Source organism: Malaclemys terrapin, chromosome 3 (assembly GCF_027887155.1).
Source record: "Malaclemys terrapin pileata isolate rMalTer1 chromosome 3, rMalTer1.hap1, whole genome shotgun sequence".
NCBI classification, from domain to species: Eukaryota; Metazoa; Chordata; order Testudines; family Emydidae; genus Malaclemys; species Malaclemys terrapin.
In genome coordinates, this window is record NC_071507.1 from 71,299,046 (window position 1) to 71,321,020 (window position 21,975).

A 21,975-nucleotide genomic window follows, 5' to 3' on the forward strand; every position below is an offset into this window, starting at 1 on the left:
TCTTGTGCAGTCTAGCATGTAGGAAAATTGAGATTTAGAGTGGAAAGAGAGCCAATTCTATCTTGCCAGCTTTTTTAAAAAATGCAGTGCTTATTATCTAAAATGAGATACTTCTACCTTTTTCAAACCTTTTATAAAACTGTTTCAATATTGCCATTTATTTAGAAAGCTACTTACTGAATATTAACTGTTATTTAATAATGTACCCTGTAGTTCTGTAGTCCTCTCTAAGCATGTGCTAAACTTAGTGTTACCATAGGACACTACAGATATTTACAAGCCTATTTTCTAAAATGGTCCTCCATGTTTAGAAAAGTAATTATTTCTCTGAAAAGATGGATTGTGCAGTATTGTAATGGGTTATTTTCATGCAATATTTTCTATGCTTACTGTATGATAAAAGAATATCTTTAGAATTGTTTGAAAGAACACACAGTTGAAGCCCAAGGAAATTAGTCAAGAGAAATAGTATTATTCATTAGGAAACGAAGCAGATCTGAAGTGTTAGACAAACTTAAAGTTGAGATTTGAATACTCCTAGGACTCCTCCAGAGAAAGACAAGGACTGCAGATGTTGAAATAGGGAAGAGCCAGGAATGAGGAAGAGAGACTGTAGTAACAGAAGAGAGTGGAGAAATCCAGTAGAAGAGAAGTTCCAGTTGAAGGCAAGCATCAAGTACTCAGATGGGGAGGAAGGTTAGGGGAAAGAAAATGTGAAAGCACAAGCAACGTTGAAAAAGAAATGGTGAGGTTTGAACAGTGGGGAGCTTGGAAGTAACAAAAGTGAAGACACAACAGTTCTTTGTGAAGATCAGATCAGTAGTGACATAGATGTTGAATATGGGGATGAAACCAGAGATGAAAGTCAAATACATTTAAGAAAGTGGGAGGCAGTGGAGTCAGCCTGTTCATCAGTGTGGAATTTAAAGTCACTTCTCCTGCGAATAGAGAATTGAACAGAGAAAGTCATAGAAATGGAAGATGGTTCATAGGGACAGGAGATTATAGCCACTTAGAGCTTGTCTACACTTACCGGGGGATTGACACAAGGCAATCGATGCATCAGTGGTCGAGAAGACCCACAGATCATTCTCCCGTTGACACTTGAACTCCACCAGATCGAGAAGAGTAAGGGGAGTTGACCGGAGAGCGTTTCCCGTTGACATCACCTAGTGTGGACCTTGCAGTAAGTAGATCTAAGCTACATCGATTTTAGTTAGCTATTCACATAACTCAAATTGCGTAGCTTAGATTGATTTTTCCCCATAGTGTAGACAAGGCCTTGGGGAGGAGGGAGAGAAGAAGATGAACAAGAATTCGAAGAAATTGACATAAAAATCCTTGCAAGTATGTACAGTAGACGCATCATATCAATGCCCTTTTGCTATGTTGCTCCTAAGTTGCTGTTAAGGGGTGTGTCATCTGACCAAAGGCAGCCTGCTTTTTCTAATATGTAAAATAGCTACAGTACATGCTAACAATCTGTAATTGTAACAATATGATGTATGTTTGTTTATTATTATTGCTTCAGTATTACATTAGTGTATGTAGTGTACATTTTTAAACATGTGCTCTATTCTGCATTTGTAGCCTATTATCAAGACTGTATCAAGAAAGCGGTATTAAATGAGTTAACATTATAAAAGTATCAATTTTTATTTTTACATTTTAAGAAGAATCAAACATCAACCATGACAAGAAACGCCACCTTTTGCTCTTACTTGTAAACATTTTTTGTACTTGCACTTAACTGTAATACTTTGTACGCACTGTAAATTGTCCTGGATTAGGATATCTGCTAAGCAAACAATAATAATAATACTGTAGTAACCTAAATTGAAGTATTATTCCACGTCAAAGTGTATTCTGTTTATACAGTGTGTATCAACTTGTAAATTAATTAAAGAATGGATAAACTGACAAATTTCAGGTGACAGAAGTCTTAATTTGCTCGGCTTCTTCTCAGTCACAGTTTTGTTCTGAAAATGGTATTCAATGTCCCAAAGAGACCTGTAGACCCTGTCACCAAGTTCCTCTAGCTGAGAATAATGCCAAAGTGTGTTCAAAGCCTTCAACAACTCAGTTTGTTGGAGAGAGAACTTCATCAAAATCATTCTCTCTATCTTTGTTATGATATGTTTCATCAACACAATCTCATTTCTCTGGCCTTGCAGCAGTTGCAGTGCTCAGTAATTCCTCATCAATTAGCTCTCCAAACATGAGCAAATCCTCAACCACAGCAGCTACTGAGTTCTCTTTTTTCCTTGTTGACTGGAAGTGGAACATCATTTGGGGGGTTGTCAAACTCTTTAATATTCTCGTCTTGCACACTTTCCACTGGTACAGCATATTTGTCTTTCCTGAAACAGTTGGAAATTGTCGGTTTTACATCTTGCCATGCTTCAGCAACAAGATAAACGCAATCTAATACATTTACTGTTTTCAGGAATGTCTGAACATGTGTGTTAGGGTCCACATCAAGAGCAACAATAATCCAGTTTGCAATTATTTTATACATCGGTAATGTCCCTTCATGTTCTTAATCACACCTTGATCCATAGTTGCATCAAAGATACCATGTTGGGGGTAAAAATTCAAGCTGGCTGTTAATGAGAACCACTCCTTGAGGGTATGCAGAGCAGTTATCCAATAAAAGGTATATCTTACAGCTCTGCAAGCGAAGTTGAGGATCCCACATTTAGCCAGTTGATGAAAATCTTACCCGTCATCCAGGCATTCATTGAACTGACATAATTGAGAGGAAGTTTACTGAAATCCTTTGGAAAGCATCTGGGTCTTTTTGACTTCTTGATCATGAATAGCAGGCGTTTGCCACTGCCATCAGTGTTAGCACAGATGAGCACATATACCCTGTCCTTCAAAGCTTTCCTTCCTTCTAGCTTTTCCTTTTTTTTCTACATGTCCTCTGTCACAGAGCCCTTTCAAATAAAGTCGTGTTTTGTCAGCATTGTAGATGTCAGCCGGTCAAACCGTCTCAAGAATGTGAATGCTATGCTCTTTTTGGTAAGTGACACTGAAGCATTTCTTCCATTTGGTAAAGCAACCATCACTTGCCTTAAAATCGTTCAATCCAAGTGAAGCGACAAACTGGTGGGCTTTTTCCTTGATTGCCAGTTGCTCCATGCACTCTCTTCTCCTTGAACCATATAAAGAGAGACCGGTTGAAATCAAGGGCTTTTCCTTCACACTTGCACTTACGGCAGCTATTTGATAGTCTGTCTTCATATTTAGCCAAAAACTTATCCTTCTGCTTCCATATTCTGAATTCAACCTACCTGTGCAACTCCCATTTGACTACAGTTTGGTTTTGAGTAGCCCCCGGAGTTTGACAGTCTCGGATAATCTGTATTGTTTCTTTCAGTAACAGACCTCTTGGCATTTTGTCTGTTTTTGCCACACAAAAAGGATGCAGGTAAGCAGAAGATGTGATGTCACAACATTACAAATGTTGCTCTTATGCGGCGACTATGTTGCTGTTACCGAGTGGACAATTCACAGTGGGAGAAGTGTTCCCAGGGGAAATGTTGCTCATAAGCAGCAGTTGCTCTTCCAAGGTGTTGCTGCTAACAAACGTCTACTGTATAACTTATGCATGTGTGTGTGTTTATGTATACATATATAAATGCAATTGGGTGTACTTCAACAGGCTGTACATTAAAGCATTGCAACTCAGATTCAAACAGGTAGGCATCCCCTCCAAAGGCCTTATAGGTTGATTACTCATGAACGTCTGACGTTAAGGTGTCATATAAAATAATTTTTTCCATTATAAGTAATAATGTTGTGAACTCATGATTTTATCATGACTCTTGCAATATTTTTGTTTTCTGTTTTTCATAGCTCCAGCTCTTGGAATCTAGTTATATGAGAACTTTATCTTAAAAAAAGGTGGTCTTAGTCCTCAGATTTACAGAGGAAAACTTAGAAAAAGTGACCCAATGGCATCCTAAAGACTCATAAACCAAACAACAAATTAGAATCCAAAATTTATTTTTTAAAGTTTTCATGACTTTTATGCCAATTTTTTGTTTTTTAGGGCCTGACTCATGTTTTTTGTAATGCCTGGGGTTGGAAATGCTGAGATAGTCATAGCTGTGAAGAAAAGTAGGGAGAATCACAACAGTTCAGCATATAGTTCCTTTTAGACTGAAGCACAAAAAGGCAAAATTTGCTCCAACAGTGATACCTTGAAAAAATGAGAAATCTAGTGGCATCCACTTTCAGTTCCTCAAGGGCTCTTGAACTTTAAAATACTCTGTCATGTTTTTGGATGAAGTCCAGACCAGCCCAGGGGTCATGTCACTGCTTCTCCTGTAACCCTGAATGCTCTAAAATGTTTTGCTGCTGTGTGTTAGGCAGCAGCTCTAACTCGAGCAGCCTGGTTGTTACACCACAGCCACACTCTGGTAACCAAGGCTGGTGGAGACTACTATCCAATTGACACAACACACTCCTAGTCCAGAATTTCCCCAAAACTACCTGTCCCGAAGTGTCTGGTCCTCTCCTGAACCATTCAGAGAAATAATAAGGTTCATTTTACCCTTCAGAGAGACAATTCCCAGATGCTAGCCACTTTAACTGAAGTTAACAATTCTGTTCAGACACAGCACGGGGTTGGTTTAGTTTAAAAATAAAGCAAGTTTTTAACAAAAGGCATAGGTTAAGTGGTACCAAGTACAAGAAATAAAGGTAGGGAGAGTTACAAGCACATACAAATGAAAATACTCATCTAGAAGTCTAAAACTCAAGCAAGCAGGTTCGGTCTTTAAGATGGTTTCTCTCCACCAATTATTCTTTGTCCAAAATGGCTGGCTATCTCTCAGATGGGATCTCCCACAGAAGTACAAGGTGCCAGTTTCCCTTGTCATCTTAGGTGAAAGACCTTTGCCTAATCAGGTTTCTCACCTATATTCAGTTCCCAAAGGCTTCAACCCACTTGTTTGAAGGACTCATCTTTCTCAGCATGCCCTTTGTCTATCTAGTGATGGATGACAAGATGGCTTCCTCTGTCTCCTTGTAATTTCCATATTCACTTTTGTCCCCTGACTCCGGATGACCTCATGCTGTTCTTCCATTGCTGTGGACTTCTCATCCCCCAGCTGATTTTCATGTAAATAGGGCTTTTACATAAAATAGTTGGTTTTGGTCATGCCTTGATTAATTTAATTGAAGACAGGTAGATAGATGCCTTTCCCCTGTCTGTGAAGAAACCTGTTTAATCAGCAAAAAGAACAGGATTACTTGTGGCACCTTAAAGACTAACAAATTTCTTTGAGCATAAGCTTTCATGGGCTACAGCCCACTTCATCGGATGCACAGAATGGAACATATAGTAAGGAGATATATACACACATACAGAGAACATGCAACTCCCAACTTTTCATGTTCTCTGTATGTGTGTGTGTGTGTGTGTGTGTGTGTACATGAAAAGTTCCATTCTGTGCATCCGATGAAGTGGGCTGTAGCCCACGAAAGCTTATGCTCAAAGAAATTTGTTAGTCTCTAAGGTGCCACAAGTACTCCTCTTCTTTTTGCGAATACAGACTAACACGGCTGCTACTCTGAAACCTGTTTAATCAGCTTCCTTTGGTCACAGATTTGAAAGCATAATATCAGTGATTGTTTGTTTGTAATTCCTCATATGGTTCTAATACATACATTTTACAATGATAGTAATCACCAATGTGCACTGGCTTTCATTAAAAAAAAACCTTATTTGATACACTCATATAATAAAGCAATATTGTATACAGTCAGTTGATTTGATTTACTTATTTAAAATTCAGAACCCACGCAAGAGACTTATCTTCCCACCCCCCATTGCTAGGTTGAATGGTTTGTTAACTCTTTATGTAAATGTGTCTTCATTGTCTCTGCCTAACAATCAGGCTGGTCAGCCAAGCAAATACACTTTCCATTGTTTAGGGCAGACTGGACTTAGGCATTCATTGTCAAACACATTCCAATAATATAATTCTAGCAGGTTTCCATAACTCTTTGTACACATCCCATACGTATTATCATGCAAGAAATATTAATGATCAGTGAATTTAGTATTTCAGTGATATGTGACATGCCACCTATTGTGTATGTTACGTATCATGACAACAATATATTAGGTGTAGCGAGAACGTCAGCCCTGGCAGGAGTTGCTGACACAGAGTAGTGAATCATCAATGGGCAAACCCTTGTTTGTTTCAGTTTATTGTGGCATTGTGTGTTAGCTTATTGCTGCCATCCCAAATCTCAGTGGATATGTTCATTCTCAAGAGTTATATACCTTAAGTTGCAAAATTTCTTGTAATTGCTATTTTTTCTATTCCATGCCTTCAGGAATCCCAGTGTAGTGTCCACTGTCTTCAAAAATCCTCATAATAGTTTGTGGTGGTATACACGGAAAGTAAAGCATTAATAAGGGTTTACCTTTGTCAGTCTCTTTCCAATCTGATATGTAAGATATTTGGCTTTCTGTATTCTGAACCAACATAATGAGTGAATTGAATTTTGTGTCTGAAATATAATTTTTTGTCTCCAGTTGCTCAAATGGAGTATTTAAACTGTTGGGAGATGGTTGTTGGTTATTGCTATAATCTGTTGTGCCACCAAGACAGTATTTCATCGTCCCTGGCTTCTGCTATCACTTGCACATGGTGTGTTTATTCTTATATCTCACACCAGGTTACAGACCTGATACACACTTCTGTAATTCTGCAGTTTTCAGATGAGTACATGGTGTGAGTTTAGGTTTTAATACTTGGAGGAATGGGAGTTGGGGCTTCACACTCCTATAGCATTGCATGTTCTATGTGCCAAAACTTTCATGCCTTCTAAAAGTAATTTTCAACTTTTAATTAGGATTTTGCAATGCATTCCACTATTATACAAATTTCATCTTCCATGTATTTACTTTGTAGTGCAAGCAAGCAGAAGCCAGGACACTCATGGTTTGAAGCATGTTCTATTTAGTATACTTACCTGGCTTGCATTCTTGCACGACTATAATAGCCCAGGGGTAAAAAAATAATGACTTTTTGTTGTGCATATATAGTTCTTCGTGCAGGTCCTTCCATTTTACAGTGATGGTGCGATTATTCTCTAAATGCAAAGATTGTGGGCAAAACACGATAAAAATCACAATTAAATGCCAATTTCTTTATTTTCTCTGTTACCTGATCATGGATATTATAGAAGCCTTGCTAAAATACTTTATAAAAGGAAAACAAAGAAATAAAGTAGAGGATTAAATTTTAGATCTATGCCTAATCACTGTTGTTTTAACAGATGTTTTATTCAAGTCTATGGATGCAGACTTGCCCTAAAGTGGATTTTTATGTAAGGTATACCAAAGCACTAGTGTTCATAACTTTGTATTTGAGATAAATCTAATCTTGAATACTACAGTACGTAATTTTATTCCTGTGTAAATACTGCATGTTTTTTTAAAAATATATATTTATTTATTTTTATAAACCAGCATAGTGAGAGAACCCATTGTTTCCAGGTCGTAGAATAAACTATCACCCAGAAGGTGAAAAATTCTGAATTGTTGCGATTACTGTCCATATGAGAGAATTTTGGTGTTCATATTTCAGATCCATTATTCCAGCCAAAAATAACTTTTATTTTTTTTCTTTGTACACATTCTTATTTTGTACCAATTTTTACCACTTTTCTGTGGGCAAATGTTGCTGGAACTGGAGCTTTTACATCCTGAACACTTCCTTTCCAATTCAGGTTCACTTAGAATACTGGTTAATGTCTAGAAAAATGGAATAGACCTTTTTTCTGAATATCATACAAATGTAAATAAAACAAGATAATTCAATTCCCATATACCAACAAAGTCCTACCTTTTCAGCCTGAGAGCCGCATGTTATTCTGAGTATCAGAGGGGTAGCCGTGTTAGTCTGAATCTGTAAAAAGCAGCAGAGGGTCCTGTGGCACCTTTAAGACTAACAGAAGTATTGGGAGCATAAGCTTTCGTGGGTAAGAACCTCACTTCTTCAGATGCAAGTAATGGAAATCTCCAGAGGCAGGTATAAATCAGTATGATAAATCCATACTGATTTATACCTGCCTCTGGAGATTTCCATTACTTGCATCTGAAGAAGTGAGGTTCTTACCCACGAAAGCTTATGCTCCCAATACTTCTGTTAGTCTTAAAGGTGCCACAGGACCCTCTGTTGCATGTTATTCTGAAAGGATCCAGAGGTTGCAGTTAGTACTTTGGGGCAGATTCTATGTTCTGTTCTGCTCACTTTGTACTCCTCAACTGGTGCAAGGAGAGCAGAAAGTTGGAGGACATAGAACTGTTGTAGCTGGTTCCTACTTCCACACATTCTCAATGAACAACATGTGCAGTGGGTATCATAGGCCAGGGGAGGCTAAGCCTCCCGTAACCCAGGCCGTGGCCCGGCCTGTGTTCCTCCCCAAGGCCACGCCTTTGCTCCCCCCTCCCCTGAGGCTGGTGGGGGCTCAGCTCCAGCCGGTGGCCTGAGGCTCAGGCCCATGCTCAGTGCTGGGGCTGGTGCTGGTGCTCTAGGGGCTGGCCGGTCGGCAATTCGGGGCTCCTCTGGCCATGGGGGATATACTCGGGACTCCTCCTGGCCGGGGGGGGGGGGGAGGCGAGGCTCAGGTGGGGGTTGGATCCAGTGGGTTAGCCTCCCCAAAGGAGGGTTCACCCTCCGCCCATGATGAACAGGGTGGAGAGAAGAAATAGGAGTTTAATGCCCACTGGGGACCACCAGAGTGCAGAATGCAAACAACATTATGTCACAAAATGTATTTGTGCTCACTGTTGAGAAATTGACTCCTATATTGGTGTGCCTCACAGTTTGACTTGCTGCCACTGCAAACCATTACAGTACTGAATTGCAAGATTGATTGTTTGCCTTTGGAAGGTGGAGAGGACAAAGCAAGCTGTTTATTGAGAAGATGCAGCTGTGTATTTCAATTCAGAGAGAGAGTGTGTGTGTGTGTGTGTGTGTGTGTGTGTGTGTGTGTGTGTGTGTGTACGCGCGCCCAGTAGAGAAGTGGAGCTCATGCCTTGTGGCTATAGCCCTTTCCCTGGCTTCATGAGGCGGCGCCATCCCAACCCTTTCTCTGTTACTTCTTATCGCCTGCAAGTGGAGTAAGAGCTGTGTGTGATCTCAACCCCACAACCTCTCACCTGGTTAGTTTTTTCTCTTGTGGTGTATATAGGTAGTAGTACCCTTAGGGTTAGAGTAGTTTGTTTCCCTTGGCAATGCCCTCACTGGGATTTAAACATTGTCCTTCGTGTGGGGGAGCGAGCCCCAACAGTGATCCCCACAGGTGGTGTTTGCTGTGTCTCAGTAAGGCTCACATCAAGGAGCATTGCACGATATGCAGATCATTTAAGAAACGGATTCAAGTGGCTCAGGAGCTTCTCCTGAAGCAACATCTGCTCAAAAAGGCCAGGCAGTGTGCTTCAGTAAAACACCCTCATTGGATCAGATATCGCCTTTGGGCTCAGAGTGCTGCCACTTCACATTCCAGAACATATGCCTCCCTGAAGAAAGAGAGGAGCCGTTCCCTGCTGAGTGCACCAAGAAAAAGGTCGCACAAGACCATACAAGGCCACTCCCGGTCTTGGGGTGACTCTTCCACCTCTCCCAGGAAAAATGAGCATGGAGCTGGTGCTGGCATATAGGATGGCGCGGGTACCTCTAACCTTTCCACAGTACCTAGTAGGGAGGTTAGAAACCCTGTACCATTGACTCCCCTGTACCATTGATGTCAATTCTATCTTTTGGTCATCTGTTAAGTCTGGTACTGACGAGGGAGATGCTGGGGTACTAATTGTTTCCACATCAGCAGCGTATTAAGCAGGTATAGACCTCCTCTGCCTTTTGGTCCTGACCTTTCTTTTGGTGCAGGACATTGCCAGGGCTGTGTCAACTATAGCCCCTTCAATTGAATGAGCCAGCGAACACTCGGGTCTGTTTGCACTCCACCCCAATGTTCCCCTTCCACAGGTTGTGGAAATAGGGCTCGTTCTGGAATCAGAATGGGGGACCTTGGTACCAGGAATCTCCTCGGCACTGCTGCATTCGGCACCACAAATGTTTTCATGGTGGCTTTTACAGCCCTTGACATCAGTACCATCAGATACTCTAGTACCACTGTTCCCTTTGGGACCTACACTGCTTCCCACATCAGCATGTTCCGTACTGACAGTACAGGATCCATCAGCAGTGCCTCCTCAATCCTCGTTCTGGGTGATGGATGAGACTGACTGCATACTCATTCCTTCTGGTCTTGCTCCACTCTTACCTCAGGATCCTTAGGCTTCTCTATGTCTGAATTGGGGTCATCATCCTCGCACTCTCCATTACCCAACCAGCATCAAGGGCTGTCGACGGACAGTTCCGGTTACCGGGACTGGCGTGCATCTCATGGTCAGGTCCCTGGCCCAGCCCCTACTGGTCTCCAATGCTTTATCCATGTCAGTGGCCTCCATTGAATCCAGGGGATGCTCCTTGGTTGCAGAGGTCTGCTGTTTGTCTTGCTCAAAGGCGAGATTGCCAGCCAGTCCTGCGGTGGTGTCCATCAATCCGCCGCAGGCCCAGTCACCGGTGAGCCTTCTCCGTGTGGAGCCTCCAGAGTCATCCCATCTGGGTCTGTCAGCCCTGGAGCAGAATCCAGCTTTGGCTAAGTTAAGAGCCTTATCTTTGTCTCTGGATGATGCTGTGCTGCCTGGCTTCTCCACCCCTACTGGAGGATTTTAAGTACTACTAAGACCTTTTGCAAAGTGCTATTTCCCTCGGTATCCAAACGGAGATATTGCAGGAAAACATCCATGAACTGGTGAACATTTTACAGCCAGCTGCCCCTGGGAAAATTGCCCTCCCTATCTATGATGCGCTCCTTGAACTGACTAAGTCCTCTGGAGCATGCCACTTTGGTACCCAGGATGAAAGCTCTGTTTCATCCCCGTGCAGCAATTTGAGTGATTTTACTCCCATCCGGCCCCAAATTCCCTAGTTGTAACTGCAATGAGCGAGAGAGCAGGGCAGGTTTAAGTCCACCTCCAAATATAGGGACTCCTAAACAATTATATCTAATGGGCAGGAAGATCTACCTTGCAGATGTATATTGCTAACCAGCAAGCTTTGTTGCCCAAGTATGGCTTTAACTGGATAGCTATGTCAAAGTTCAGATCAGCAGCCCAAGGCCTCGTGCATAGGAGCTAAGACATCCTTGTAGTCCATGCTCTGCATTATGGACAGTTCGGCCAGGGAGACAGCCTCTGCGGTCACCATGAGGAGGGCTTCCTGGCTTCAGAATTAGGGTGTTGTCCCCAATGTCCGGCAAGCCATTGAAGATTTGCCCTTCAATGGCCAAACGCTGTTCTCGAACAAAACTGACAAGATGTTGCATTCCTACAAGGACTCTCTATCTACCCAGCGGTCCTTGGTGGTGTACACGCCAGCAGTGAAGAGGCAGCACTACAGCAGCCAGCAGCAATACCATCTGCAGCGCATGTTTGGCCAGCCATTTCCTCTGGTCAAGGCAGAGTAATAGATCCCACAGGAGAAAGCAGTTGGGCTTGGGGTTTGAGCAGTTCACATGCCCTCCCCTGTCTCCTTCCAAGTGCCCATTTTGATATCTCAGTCCAGTTGTTGCTTCTCCCTCCTCATCTTCATCCAGTTCCTCTCCACATCTCCTCACCACCCTCCCCTCCCCTCCCCATCCCTCTTTAGGTACCCCTCTCACAAGATAATGCTCCTCGAGGAGGTCCATGCTCTGTTGGTTTTGGGAATGGGGGAGGAGGTTCTACCTGAACACTGGGGTCATGGCTTCTACTCCCAGTACTTCCTGGTACCCCTACCTTGGATTTGGGAAAGACCTATCCTTGACCTTCATGGCCTCCACAAATATATCCAGTACATGACAATACCACCACAGTGTGTTATGTAAATAAACAAGGAGAAACACAAACAAGGTTGCTCTGCCTGGAGGCAATCAGTGACAGTTCTACACTGAGGAGAACATTACTCTGATAGCCATTCACTTGCCTGGGATCAGAATCATTTTGTGAACCATCTCAGCAGGTATTTTTCCCTAAGTCACAAATGGTCCCTGAAAATAAGGGTCCTCCAGGTCATCTTCACAGTTTTGGGCATCCTGACAATCAACCTGTTCACTACAGAAGACAATAAGAAACGTCATCTGTTCTGCTCTCAAGGGGAGCTCAGTCCAGGCCCCCTGTCAGACGCATTCCACCGCAGTTGGCAGTCAACTCTCCTGTACACCTTTCCCCCAATCCTGATCATCCCTCAGGTCATCCTCAAACTTCAGGCAGATCAGGACAAACTTATTCTTGTTGCCCCGGCGTGGCTAAGATGGTGCTGGTTCTCTAACCTTCTCACTCTCTGTTCAGTCTCCCTTATCGTTTCATTTACATCTTGAGGTGCTTAGTCACAATCACAGTGGCACACTCAGCTCCCGGCATCTCATGGCATGGCTGCTTCATGGCTGAATGAAGAGGAAGAGCAGTGTTCGGCATCTGTCCAGCAAGTCCTGCTCAACAGTAGAAAGTCCTCTAACAGAATGGCCTACTCAGCTAAATGAAAGCCGTTTTCAGTGTAGTCATTAGCCAGTGGAATTCAACCGACACTGGCTTCTATCCAGGACATCTTGGAGTACCTGCTACATCTTCAGATGTTGGTACTTGCACTTAGTTCATTGGAAATGCATCTGGCAGTGATATTGTCATTTCATCCCTCTGTTCAGGGAAGATTAGTCTTCTCTGATGCCATGGTAACAAGGTTCTTAAAAGGACTTCTTTGTCTACATCTCCTGGTCAAACAGCCGTTTCCCCAATGGAACCTAAACACAGTCCTGGCAGCTCTGATGCATCCTCCACTTGAGCCGCTAGCAGCTTGCCCCTTTCCACTGTAGTGCCAGAAAACTGCTTTCCTGGTAGCGATAACCTCTGCAAAGGAGTGTGTGTGAGCTGCAGGATCTAAGGACAGACTTTCCTTATAAACAGTTCTCCAAAAACAAGGTGACTTTATGACCACATCCAAAATTTGTGTCTAAAATTGTCTTAGTTTCATTTGAACCAGGAGCTATATTTGTTTTTTCCTAAGCTGCATTCATCTCCAGGGGAGCATTGGCTCCATATCTTAGATATCAGGCCTTTTATCTGGACAGAACTAAATAGTTTCATGTTTTGCCTTTATTGTTTGTCTTGTATGCAGGCCTCATAGAATATTAGGGTTGGAAGGAGGTCATCTAATCCAACCCCCTGTTCAAAGCAGGATCAATCCCCAGACAGATTTTTGCCCCAGATCCCTAAATGGCCCCCTCAAGGATTGAACTCACAACTCTGGGTTTAGCAGGCCAATGCTCAAACCACTGAGCTATCCCTCCCCCATGAATGGTCAAACTGTTTATTTGCAGATTATCTCCAAATGGATAACATCCTGCATCAAAACGGCATATGAAATAGCCTCATCTATGCCCCGCCTCACTGGGTACGAGCTCATTTTACAAGGGCACAAGGAACATGCATATCATTTCTCAGTGTATTCTTTTCTGTATTGGACATTTGAAGGACTGCTATGTGGTTGTCGATACTACATTCATGAACCATTACACTCTAACCTCATCTTCCAGGGTGGATGCAGGCTTTGGTAGAGCGATCCTGCAGTACTTGTTTATGTAGACTCAGAGCCTTGCCTCCTGAGGGTGGGTACGGCTTGTGAGTCACCTAAGTGGAAAACACACCTGCAACAACTCGAAGAAGAAGAAACGGTTGCTTATGGTAACTGTGGCTCTTTGAGATGTGATTCTGACGTGTATTCCACAACCCACCCTTTGTCCCTTCTGCATTGGAATCTTGTGTTCGGTGCCAAGGAACTGAGGGAGGGCTGCCTCATGTAGCCAGTGGAGGGGCTATGGCCACAAGTCACGAGTGCCACCCCTCTATAGGTACTGGGAGGCAAATTTCTCCAACTCAGGTTTGCTGGACGCACACACATCGAAATGGAATACACAGCTGCATCATATCTCAAAGAACCACAGTTACAGTAAGTAACCATTTTTCTCCTTTCCAGCTGCTAAGAGGGTAAAGCTTTACATTTCAGACAGTTGTTAGAAGATCCAAAAGATGGAGCCTCCTTTTCCAGCAGCTGGTAGTTTGAGTAGGGGTTGGACTTCTCATTGTGTTGTCACTGAAGCTTCCTACCCTTATTTCTATACCTGCATATGGCTAGTAGGTGTCTGTGAATTTTCTCAAGCTCTGTTCTGTTTTAATTACTATATACTTAAGGTCCTAGATGAAGTTCTGAAATTACTATAAAAGTCAGTTTCAAATGGCATAGTCCCCGACATCACCTCACCCCCCTCAAAACAGCCACATTTCTAAGACTAATCAATATTGAACTGGATTTTTTTTTTTTGGACTTTTCAAGACCTTGTAGATCCGTGGTTCTCAACCAGCATCCCAATCAGCACACATCTGCACCCCTGTGACATCCGCAGGGCCATACAGGAAGTATATATATTGTGTGGATATGGCCCACATAACACAGAAAGAGCTGCACATGCAGACCTCAATGGTAAATAGGTTGAGAACCACTGTTCTACATTATACATTCTTTTGAGCAGGCACTGTCTTCCTTGTAACACAGTTTGGCCCTGATCCTAATTTGTTCCTCTGTTCAAAAATGAGTGCTATCAATAAAATCTCATAGAGAAGAGAAAGGTGATAGGCTGCAAGTTTAAACTGAAGATCACAAGTAATGCCAGAGAGAAAATCCCAATCTGGAATCCATGCAGCATTTGAGTCCTTAAAACCAACAGCAGCAAAAATAAATAAATATATATATATATATGCCTATTAAAAAGTGAGAGAGATGAATGACATTGGCAACCATAAAATGGTGAAAAGATTCCAGACCTTACCATTCTAGCGGCAATGATTGAGAGAGATGTTAGTCCTACCAATACAGAGAAGATATGTGCTAAAATATTCCAAGACTCTGGGAATCTTTTTTTTAAGTGTTTTTTAATTTAAAAATCCATTTTATGGTAAGTAACATATAAAATCTTTAATCCTACACTTTCCAAATTTGTCAGAAATTCTTCTCATACCTGATATTAAGCATACCAATGTCTAATAAATTAGTTACTCCAGTCAAAAGTTAGAGAGGATAGAAAACAGAACTTAGAATTGGAGGGTAGGGGGGACAGGAAGCTAGCCTCTCCTTAACTGTGGAACCTTTACTGGTGGTGTCATACTGAGTATGTTTGATTTAATAAAAATACCGTGCCTTCCCTTGATTGTTCCTCCCTATTTCTTTGTACCTTAGCAGATTTTTTTTTTTTTCCAATCTTGAAACCTGGAACCAGTGTAGTAAATTGAGGTATCACTTAACATATACTGTGTCAGTATGTATTATGAAATTTCTTCTGTTACTCGAAGAGCAACATTAGTAACAGATTTATAAGTGACTGTTTCTTTTTGTGAATCTGGGTTTAATGCTAACATTTTGAACAAGGTAGTGGAAGCAGTTGTGAGGTAAGCATGATGAGTAATCTGGACCTGAAAACAGAACAGATTATGTCATTAAAACAAGCTCTTAATTTAAAGATCTATTTAATTAGATTGGAAGCAAGAGAAATTCCACACTCTTAATTACATTCAGGAAATATCATTAAATTGTCTGAGAAAGTCGTCTTTGGAGAATCCTGAATCCTTAGTTTAAGTATCTCTACCTCTGAAGAATCTGTTGAAGGTTAATTCTTGGTCACATATTTAAATAATAAAAATAAAGCCTTTTCATGATTAACTCTGGCCTGGAATCCTTACATGCTTATCTCTTTTGGGTCAGAGGAAATATGAAAGTACATTGGAGATTTTAAATTGGAACATTGAAGGCAACCAGCAACTTGTCTAAGCCTTGTTGTATGTAGATGTTCTGGGCTACTGGCTAAGGTAATGCTTAGTTATCTGGTGTAACAGATACTCATTGTTAATTATACAAAACTACAGTACACTCAAGTTTAAAGGCATAATAATAACCATATGTATCAAATCGCTTGAACCATTACATGATGACTTCACAATGTAAGATTACCAGACTGTGAAAAGGGTAATTTTATAAGTCTGTATCAGGTATGTGTGTTTGCTCAGAGTATACTGCACAAGTAAATACAAAATCCCAAGTGTAAAAAAAAAATGTAAATTTCCCAGTTTTAAAGAAACATCAAAATGCCTACAACACCACTGAAAACAAAAATTTTAAAGATTTTTTTTCATAACACTTTATTTTCTGCAGGATCTACATTTCCTTTTAATAAATAATTGTGGCATAGTGAATGGCTTGGAAGAAATCAATAATGGAATACTGTATATTGAGCTTTTCACCTTTACTTAGTTTATACCATAGCCATGAGACAGATGTTTTTTGGTTGTCAGTTGGATTTTTGTTTTCTGTAAGACATTAATTTGTATTAAGAACAGGCATAGTCTCCAATCTCTAAATATCTATCAAATAACTTACCTCAGATTTTTATTACACAACCTAGTTAATATAACAGGTCCAAGTCACATATATGATAGTAAAAACGTAGTCAACAGTGTCCTGCTTTTTAAAATGTTATACGTTTGTGAATTGTAGAAATACATTATTCACCTACATATATTTGTAATATTGTAGCCAAAAATACTTGAGTTTAGCATTTTGATTTCTTCTTTAACAGTTGATGTTACTACTAATACAAAAACAGCAGTCTGGGGAAAACGTATATTGCCATATAGCCCAGAACAATGGCAACTGCAGTTCAGAAAATGACATTTGAATGACATTCTGCTAACCAGCACTAACCATCTGGTTATGCTGACCCTTTCCAATCAGAAGCTGGAAATTAAAAATGGCCTCTTCCTTCTGTTTCTTTGCAAATGCTATTTAACTCCAGAAAGGTGATTTACCCACCTGTCCCAATGTTCTCCTAAATTCACCATGTGGTTTTGCTCAGTGAATGATGTCCCCCATTCTGCACTTCGGGAGGCAAGTATATGGCTAAATGTATGTGTGTTCTCTTGTGGCATTTGTGTCCATTGCTGCTTGTTAGCGTTTATGAGGTTTCCTTTTTAGTTTCAAAATGGATGTTCCGTGAGTACACCAAGTGCTGGTGAGCTAATATCATTCAGGGAGGTGGATACAACTTAATTTAACAAACGTCCATCCATTTTAGTACACAAAATATTTGGGACAATCATATTTGTCAGACAACCAAACTTGATACACACATTGTCCTTGGAATAATCACCTTAAAATTGTTTTTCTAGCATACTAAATGATACAGAGGGGAAATTCATTCCCTGATCTTAAACATTTTTATTAAGCTTTTTTTAAAGTAATGCTTTTATGGTGTATTGTTGTGAATAGTGTAATGGGTTAATATTCTAGCCTGTTGATGCTGAAGGTTTAAGTTCATCTGTATTTGGCACAAATATAAGGATTTTAGTCCATGTTGTTTCCACATTATTTATCCATGTTACAAAACCATCTCTCTGCTAGCAATCCTTGGGGAACACCTGGTACAACAGAATATACTTCCAGTCCAGCTGAAATAGTGTGGTAGTTTTACATTTCATTAAGGGCTTGGAAATGCTTGGAAATGTTGTAAATCTAAACTATGGAGGTTTCTAGTGACAGAATTCTAGAAAATATAATTCAGGACCATGAAACAAAGATGATCTGGTATCCAGCCTGTCTAAGAGAAAATAAATCTCACAAACATACTCAGTTACTTCTGATAAACTTAGTCAGAACGTGTCAACTGTACCTATGTTAGCATGAAAAAGATTGTAGCTTCTTCTCTTTTCATCTGTAGCTTTCCTATTATCTCCTTGCATTAATTTTAATCTTTTTAATATTTCAGTCACGTAGTGTGGACAAGCAACACGCTGTAGTTAACTATGATGCCTCTACAGATGAACACTTGGTGAAGGATTTGGGCAGCCTAAATGGGGTAAGTTAACAAATCCAAGATGGCTTCCTCAGACATGTAGGATATATCTTCTTTTTCTTTGAAAACAAACAGATAATTAACAAATAATTGTGAAATTCTTGTAATGCAAATAGGGAGAACAGCTAAAGAAAATGTTTTTATTCCCTGCTACTATGGAACATTTAAAAGGGGCAAAGTCAAATGTTACAGTAATACGAGAGCATGATTGTGTTAAATTAAAGTTGAAGTAGAGGAACTTCAGAAGAATAAAAATGAAAATGGTGTAAGTATTTGTACAGCATATATCGCAGTGGGTTCCTGGTCCATGACTAGGGCTCTTAGGCACTATGTTAATACAAATAATAAAAGTACTTCTGTAGCATTTCAGAAATACAGAAGCAACAAATCTCTAGTTGAATAGGTCAGTGTATAAGCACACCAATAAGTGGTATCTCACACTCTAAAATTTTAGTGCAGGGGAAAGGATACTTACTGTAGGAAATTGTGTTTAGCGTGTTAATAGTGCATTAGAATCCTTTTTCCTCTTTTTTTCTGGGAAAAAAGCATATGTTATACACGTATGTGAAAAAGTTATCCAGTAGTTGATTTCATATAAAATTATTTTCCCATAGTTTTTGTAATTTGTCTTTGCTATTTTAGCATATCTTCTTTTTTCATTGTAATTTATCTGTGAATATCATGTAATAAATGTCAAGTTAGTGGATAGAAAATCTATAATATAGTAAAGAGGCAATAAAGTTCTCAAGAGCAGAACTGTTCATAAAAAGCTTCATATGATCTTTTACGTTTTAAGGCACTTCTAGGGATTGCATTTGCAACCTGCTGGGTAAGCTTTCACCTTTTTGTAAGTGTGTTGAATATATTCGTGTACGTCATAGTAGTTTATTTTAAAGTTTAGCGACTGTCATATTTTAGTAGTCCTTTTAGACTTTACCATATTAACTTTATATAGACTGTAGTCGTGACTGAATTAAAGAATGTGGAGTATAAAACCTGTTTTATATTACAGTAGAACCTCAGTTACATACGTCTCAGGAATGGAGATTGTTCATAACTCTGAAATGTTCGTAACTCTGAACAAAACGTTACGGTTCTTTCAAAAGTTTACAACTGAACATTGACTTAATACAGCTTTGAAACTTTACTATGCAGCAGAAAAATGCTTCTTTTAACTATCTTAATTTAATGAAACAAGCACAGAAACAGTTACCTTACCTTGTCAAATCTTTTTAAAACTTTTCCTTTTTTTTTAGTAGTTTACGTTTAACACAATACTATATTGTATTTACTTTTCTTTTTTTATGTCTCTGCTATACCTGATTATGTATTTCCAGTTCCAAATGAGGTGTGTGGTTGACTGGTCAGTTCATAACTCAGGTGTTCGCAACTCTGAGGTTCTACTGTATATTTAAAAAAACGTGTTCAGCTGTGACTCCTGGGACTGTACTTAGTGAAAATGCCATCTCTTCACTGCACTTCAATTCCTGTAATATTTGACAAGCTAAATCAATATTGCCCAAGTGTTTACTGATAGTCTTTGGTTTGATTTTTTTGTTTTAATCTCCCCAGCATCATGCCTCAGACATTCTGTGATAGCTCACCCAACATGCAAAGGATACATATCAAAGGATTCCTTGTTTTCCCAAAGTTAGGGTAGAGAATATTAGGTCATATGAATGTAGTCCTTACATTTTTACCCATCTCTTCCTTCTGAACCTCGCCCGTTTTCTGCTAAACCTGATGCCCGTAGCTCATAATTTTCGCTGACATCACAATGTCATGCGTCAGCCAAACAACAAAAGTTGCTGGACAGCATATACAGTAACTTTACACCTTTCACAGAACTAAAAAATTGAACATTGCCTTGGTACACACATCACAACCTAATTTCATTTATGTGCTAACAAAATGATCCCAGCTAGTAACATACTGGATGCTTTAAAAGGGTCAATTTCCTAAAGCTGAAAACAAGTGTGAGCAAAATAGAATGGGAGGAGAAATTTAAGACCAATTAGAACAATTTCAGATCCTTACTTATGTTTAGGTCGTTTTGTCTTTTTATTTTATTTTATTTTATTTTATTTTATTTTAAAAAGGGGGTAATTCCTTGCTTGGCTCCCCTTTTTAGTCAGCCCAGATGGCATAGCTCAACCAACTTCTGTGCAGTTTTTTATTCTATTTTAAATGACAGTCTTTGTAGTCTACTGTAGAGAGATCATGCTGAGGTGTGAGGAAAGTTAAGGAGGGATTTGCCAAACCCAATGGTGTCCATGCAAGCCCAAATGGGTGGGTAACAGAATGGATAAGAGGCTGCCACCTCTGTTCTGGTAGTGGAGCCTGAGGTGTTTGTGGGACTTCTGCTCTCATGAGCCTTCATTGGTCTCTTTACCATGAGAATTACTGTGTTCGTATGAATACAGAGAATTGTTGCTTTGGTTCCAGACATGCAAAAACAGCCCTGTTCAGTAAACTTAACACAAACAGCATAGGCTGTGCTGGGGGTCACCCCATTTGCCCTGTCTTCCTTCTTCACATACTTGGCCAGTAACTCTACTGTGATCTCCGTAGTTCGACAGTGACACCCTGGTCAGCAAGGCATTTAGACATCCAATGATGATAAAAGTTTCCCAAATTAGTTCAGCTGACACTCAATTTTATTGTCAGACAAATATTCATTAGTTCATTGTACTTCAGTAGTATGATGGCTTCTTTTGTGCCATGCTCCAAAAATAGTTTAACAGTGATCACAAAGAAGCAGGTGCTGGTGAGAAACCACTTGCAAGATGACTTGCATAGGTAAGGGGCTTCTGAAAATATTGACCTTGAACTAGCAGAGTGCAAAAACTTGACCAGAAGGGTCACTTGAGTGGTGGTGGCTTGAGCACTGTTAGATGATAATGGGCGCTGTTAGAGCAGCACTTGCTGTCTATATTGGATATGTCCACATGTGGTCAGACTGTTACTACTCCATCCTTAAAGGTTTTTAAGGCCCAGTTTGATAAAGCCCTGGCTGGGATGATTTAGTTGGTGTTGGTCCTGCTTTGAGCAGGGGGTTGGACTAGATGACCTCCTGAGGTCACTTCCAACCCTTATCTTCTATGATTCTACTCATTATGCCAGGGGTGGCCAAACCGTGGCTCTTTTACAGTTAAAGTGCATCTCTCGGAGCCTCCCATGCCTCCCCCATTCTCCACCTACCAGACTCTTTGGGAGAGCTCGGGGCTTATGCCCTGCAGTGGAGTTGTGGGGTTCTAGGGGCTTCCGCCCAGCAGGGAGTGGGGGTTTTAGGGCATCAGCAAGAGAGGGGTTGAAACCCTGAGCACCGACAGGTGTGCCCCAAGGGGGCTGGAGCCCCGAGACCCCACAATGCCACATTTCAGAAGCCCCTAACCCCACCACCCCACCGCAGGGTTGAAGCCCCAAGCCCAGGCTCTCGAACTTCTGAAGATTGTAGTATGTGGCTTGAAGGGTCAGTAAGTTTGGCCATCCCTGCATTATGCAATAATCTGAGTTTATCTCCCTTCTGGAAATAATTTGTATTTCTCGTTTGTGTAAATTAGGATATATTTTCTGTTACAACTTTGGCTGTTGAATCCCCACTATACAAGGGGTGCTGTTGTCTGGTACTACGATACACTTTGGTCTCTGGGATTAAACCTTCTGCTTACTGCAAAAAGTCTGTGCCAATGAGTGACCCTCATTCTAGATGCCTAAAGGGCCTCCTTGTGGGTCACATTTGAGTGCCACGTCTTCAGAGGATTGAAAAAGGACAAAAAGGAATTGAGGGATGAGACTGCGTCACTTCCTCCTGGAAACTGCTCTGCATCCACCTTCTGCACCTTCCCACTCAAGGCAGGTACCAAATACTTTCCCCTTGAATAGGAGTGCCTCTCCAGACATTGTACCAGAAAGTCATCAATTAACCCTTTTTCCAGTGCCAAGAAA

General features: G+C 40.7%; 1 protein-coding gene across 9 annotated transcripts in view; it reads left to right on the forward strand.

The window, feature by feature from the left end:
• The window catches only part of CEP170 (centrosomal protein 170), a 188,508-nt gene that overhangs the window by 49,339 nt on the left and 117,194 nt on the right, over positions 1 to 21,975 (forward strand). For all 9 annotated transcript variants that reach the window (XM_054023210.1, XM_054023211.1, XM_054023215.1 and 6 more), the window contains exon 3: positions 17,941 to 18,030. In XM_054023210.1, the coding sequence (XP_053879185.1) occupies positions 17,941 to 18,030 (90 nt within the window). The remainder of the gene's footprint in view (positions 1 to 17,940; positions 18,031 to 21,975) is intronic.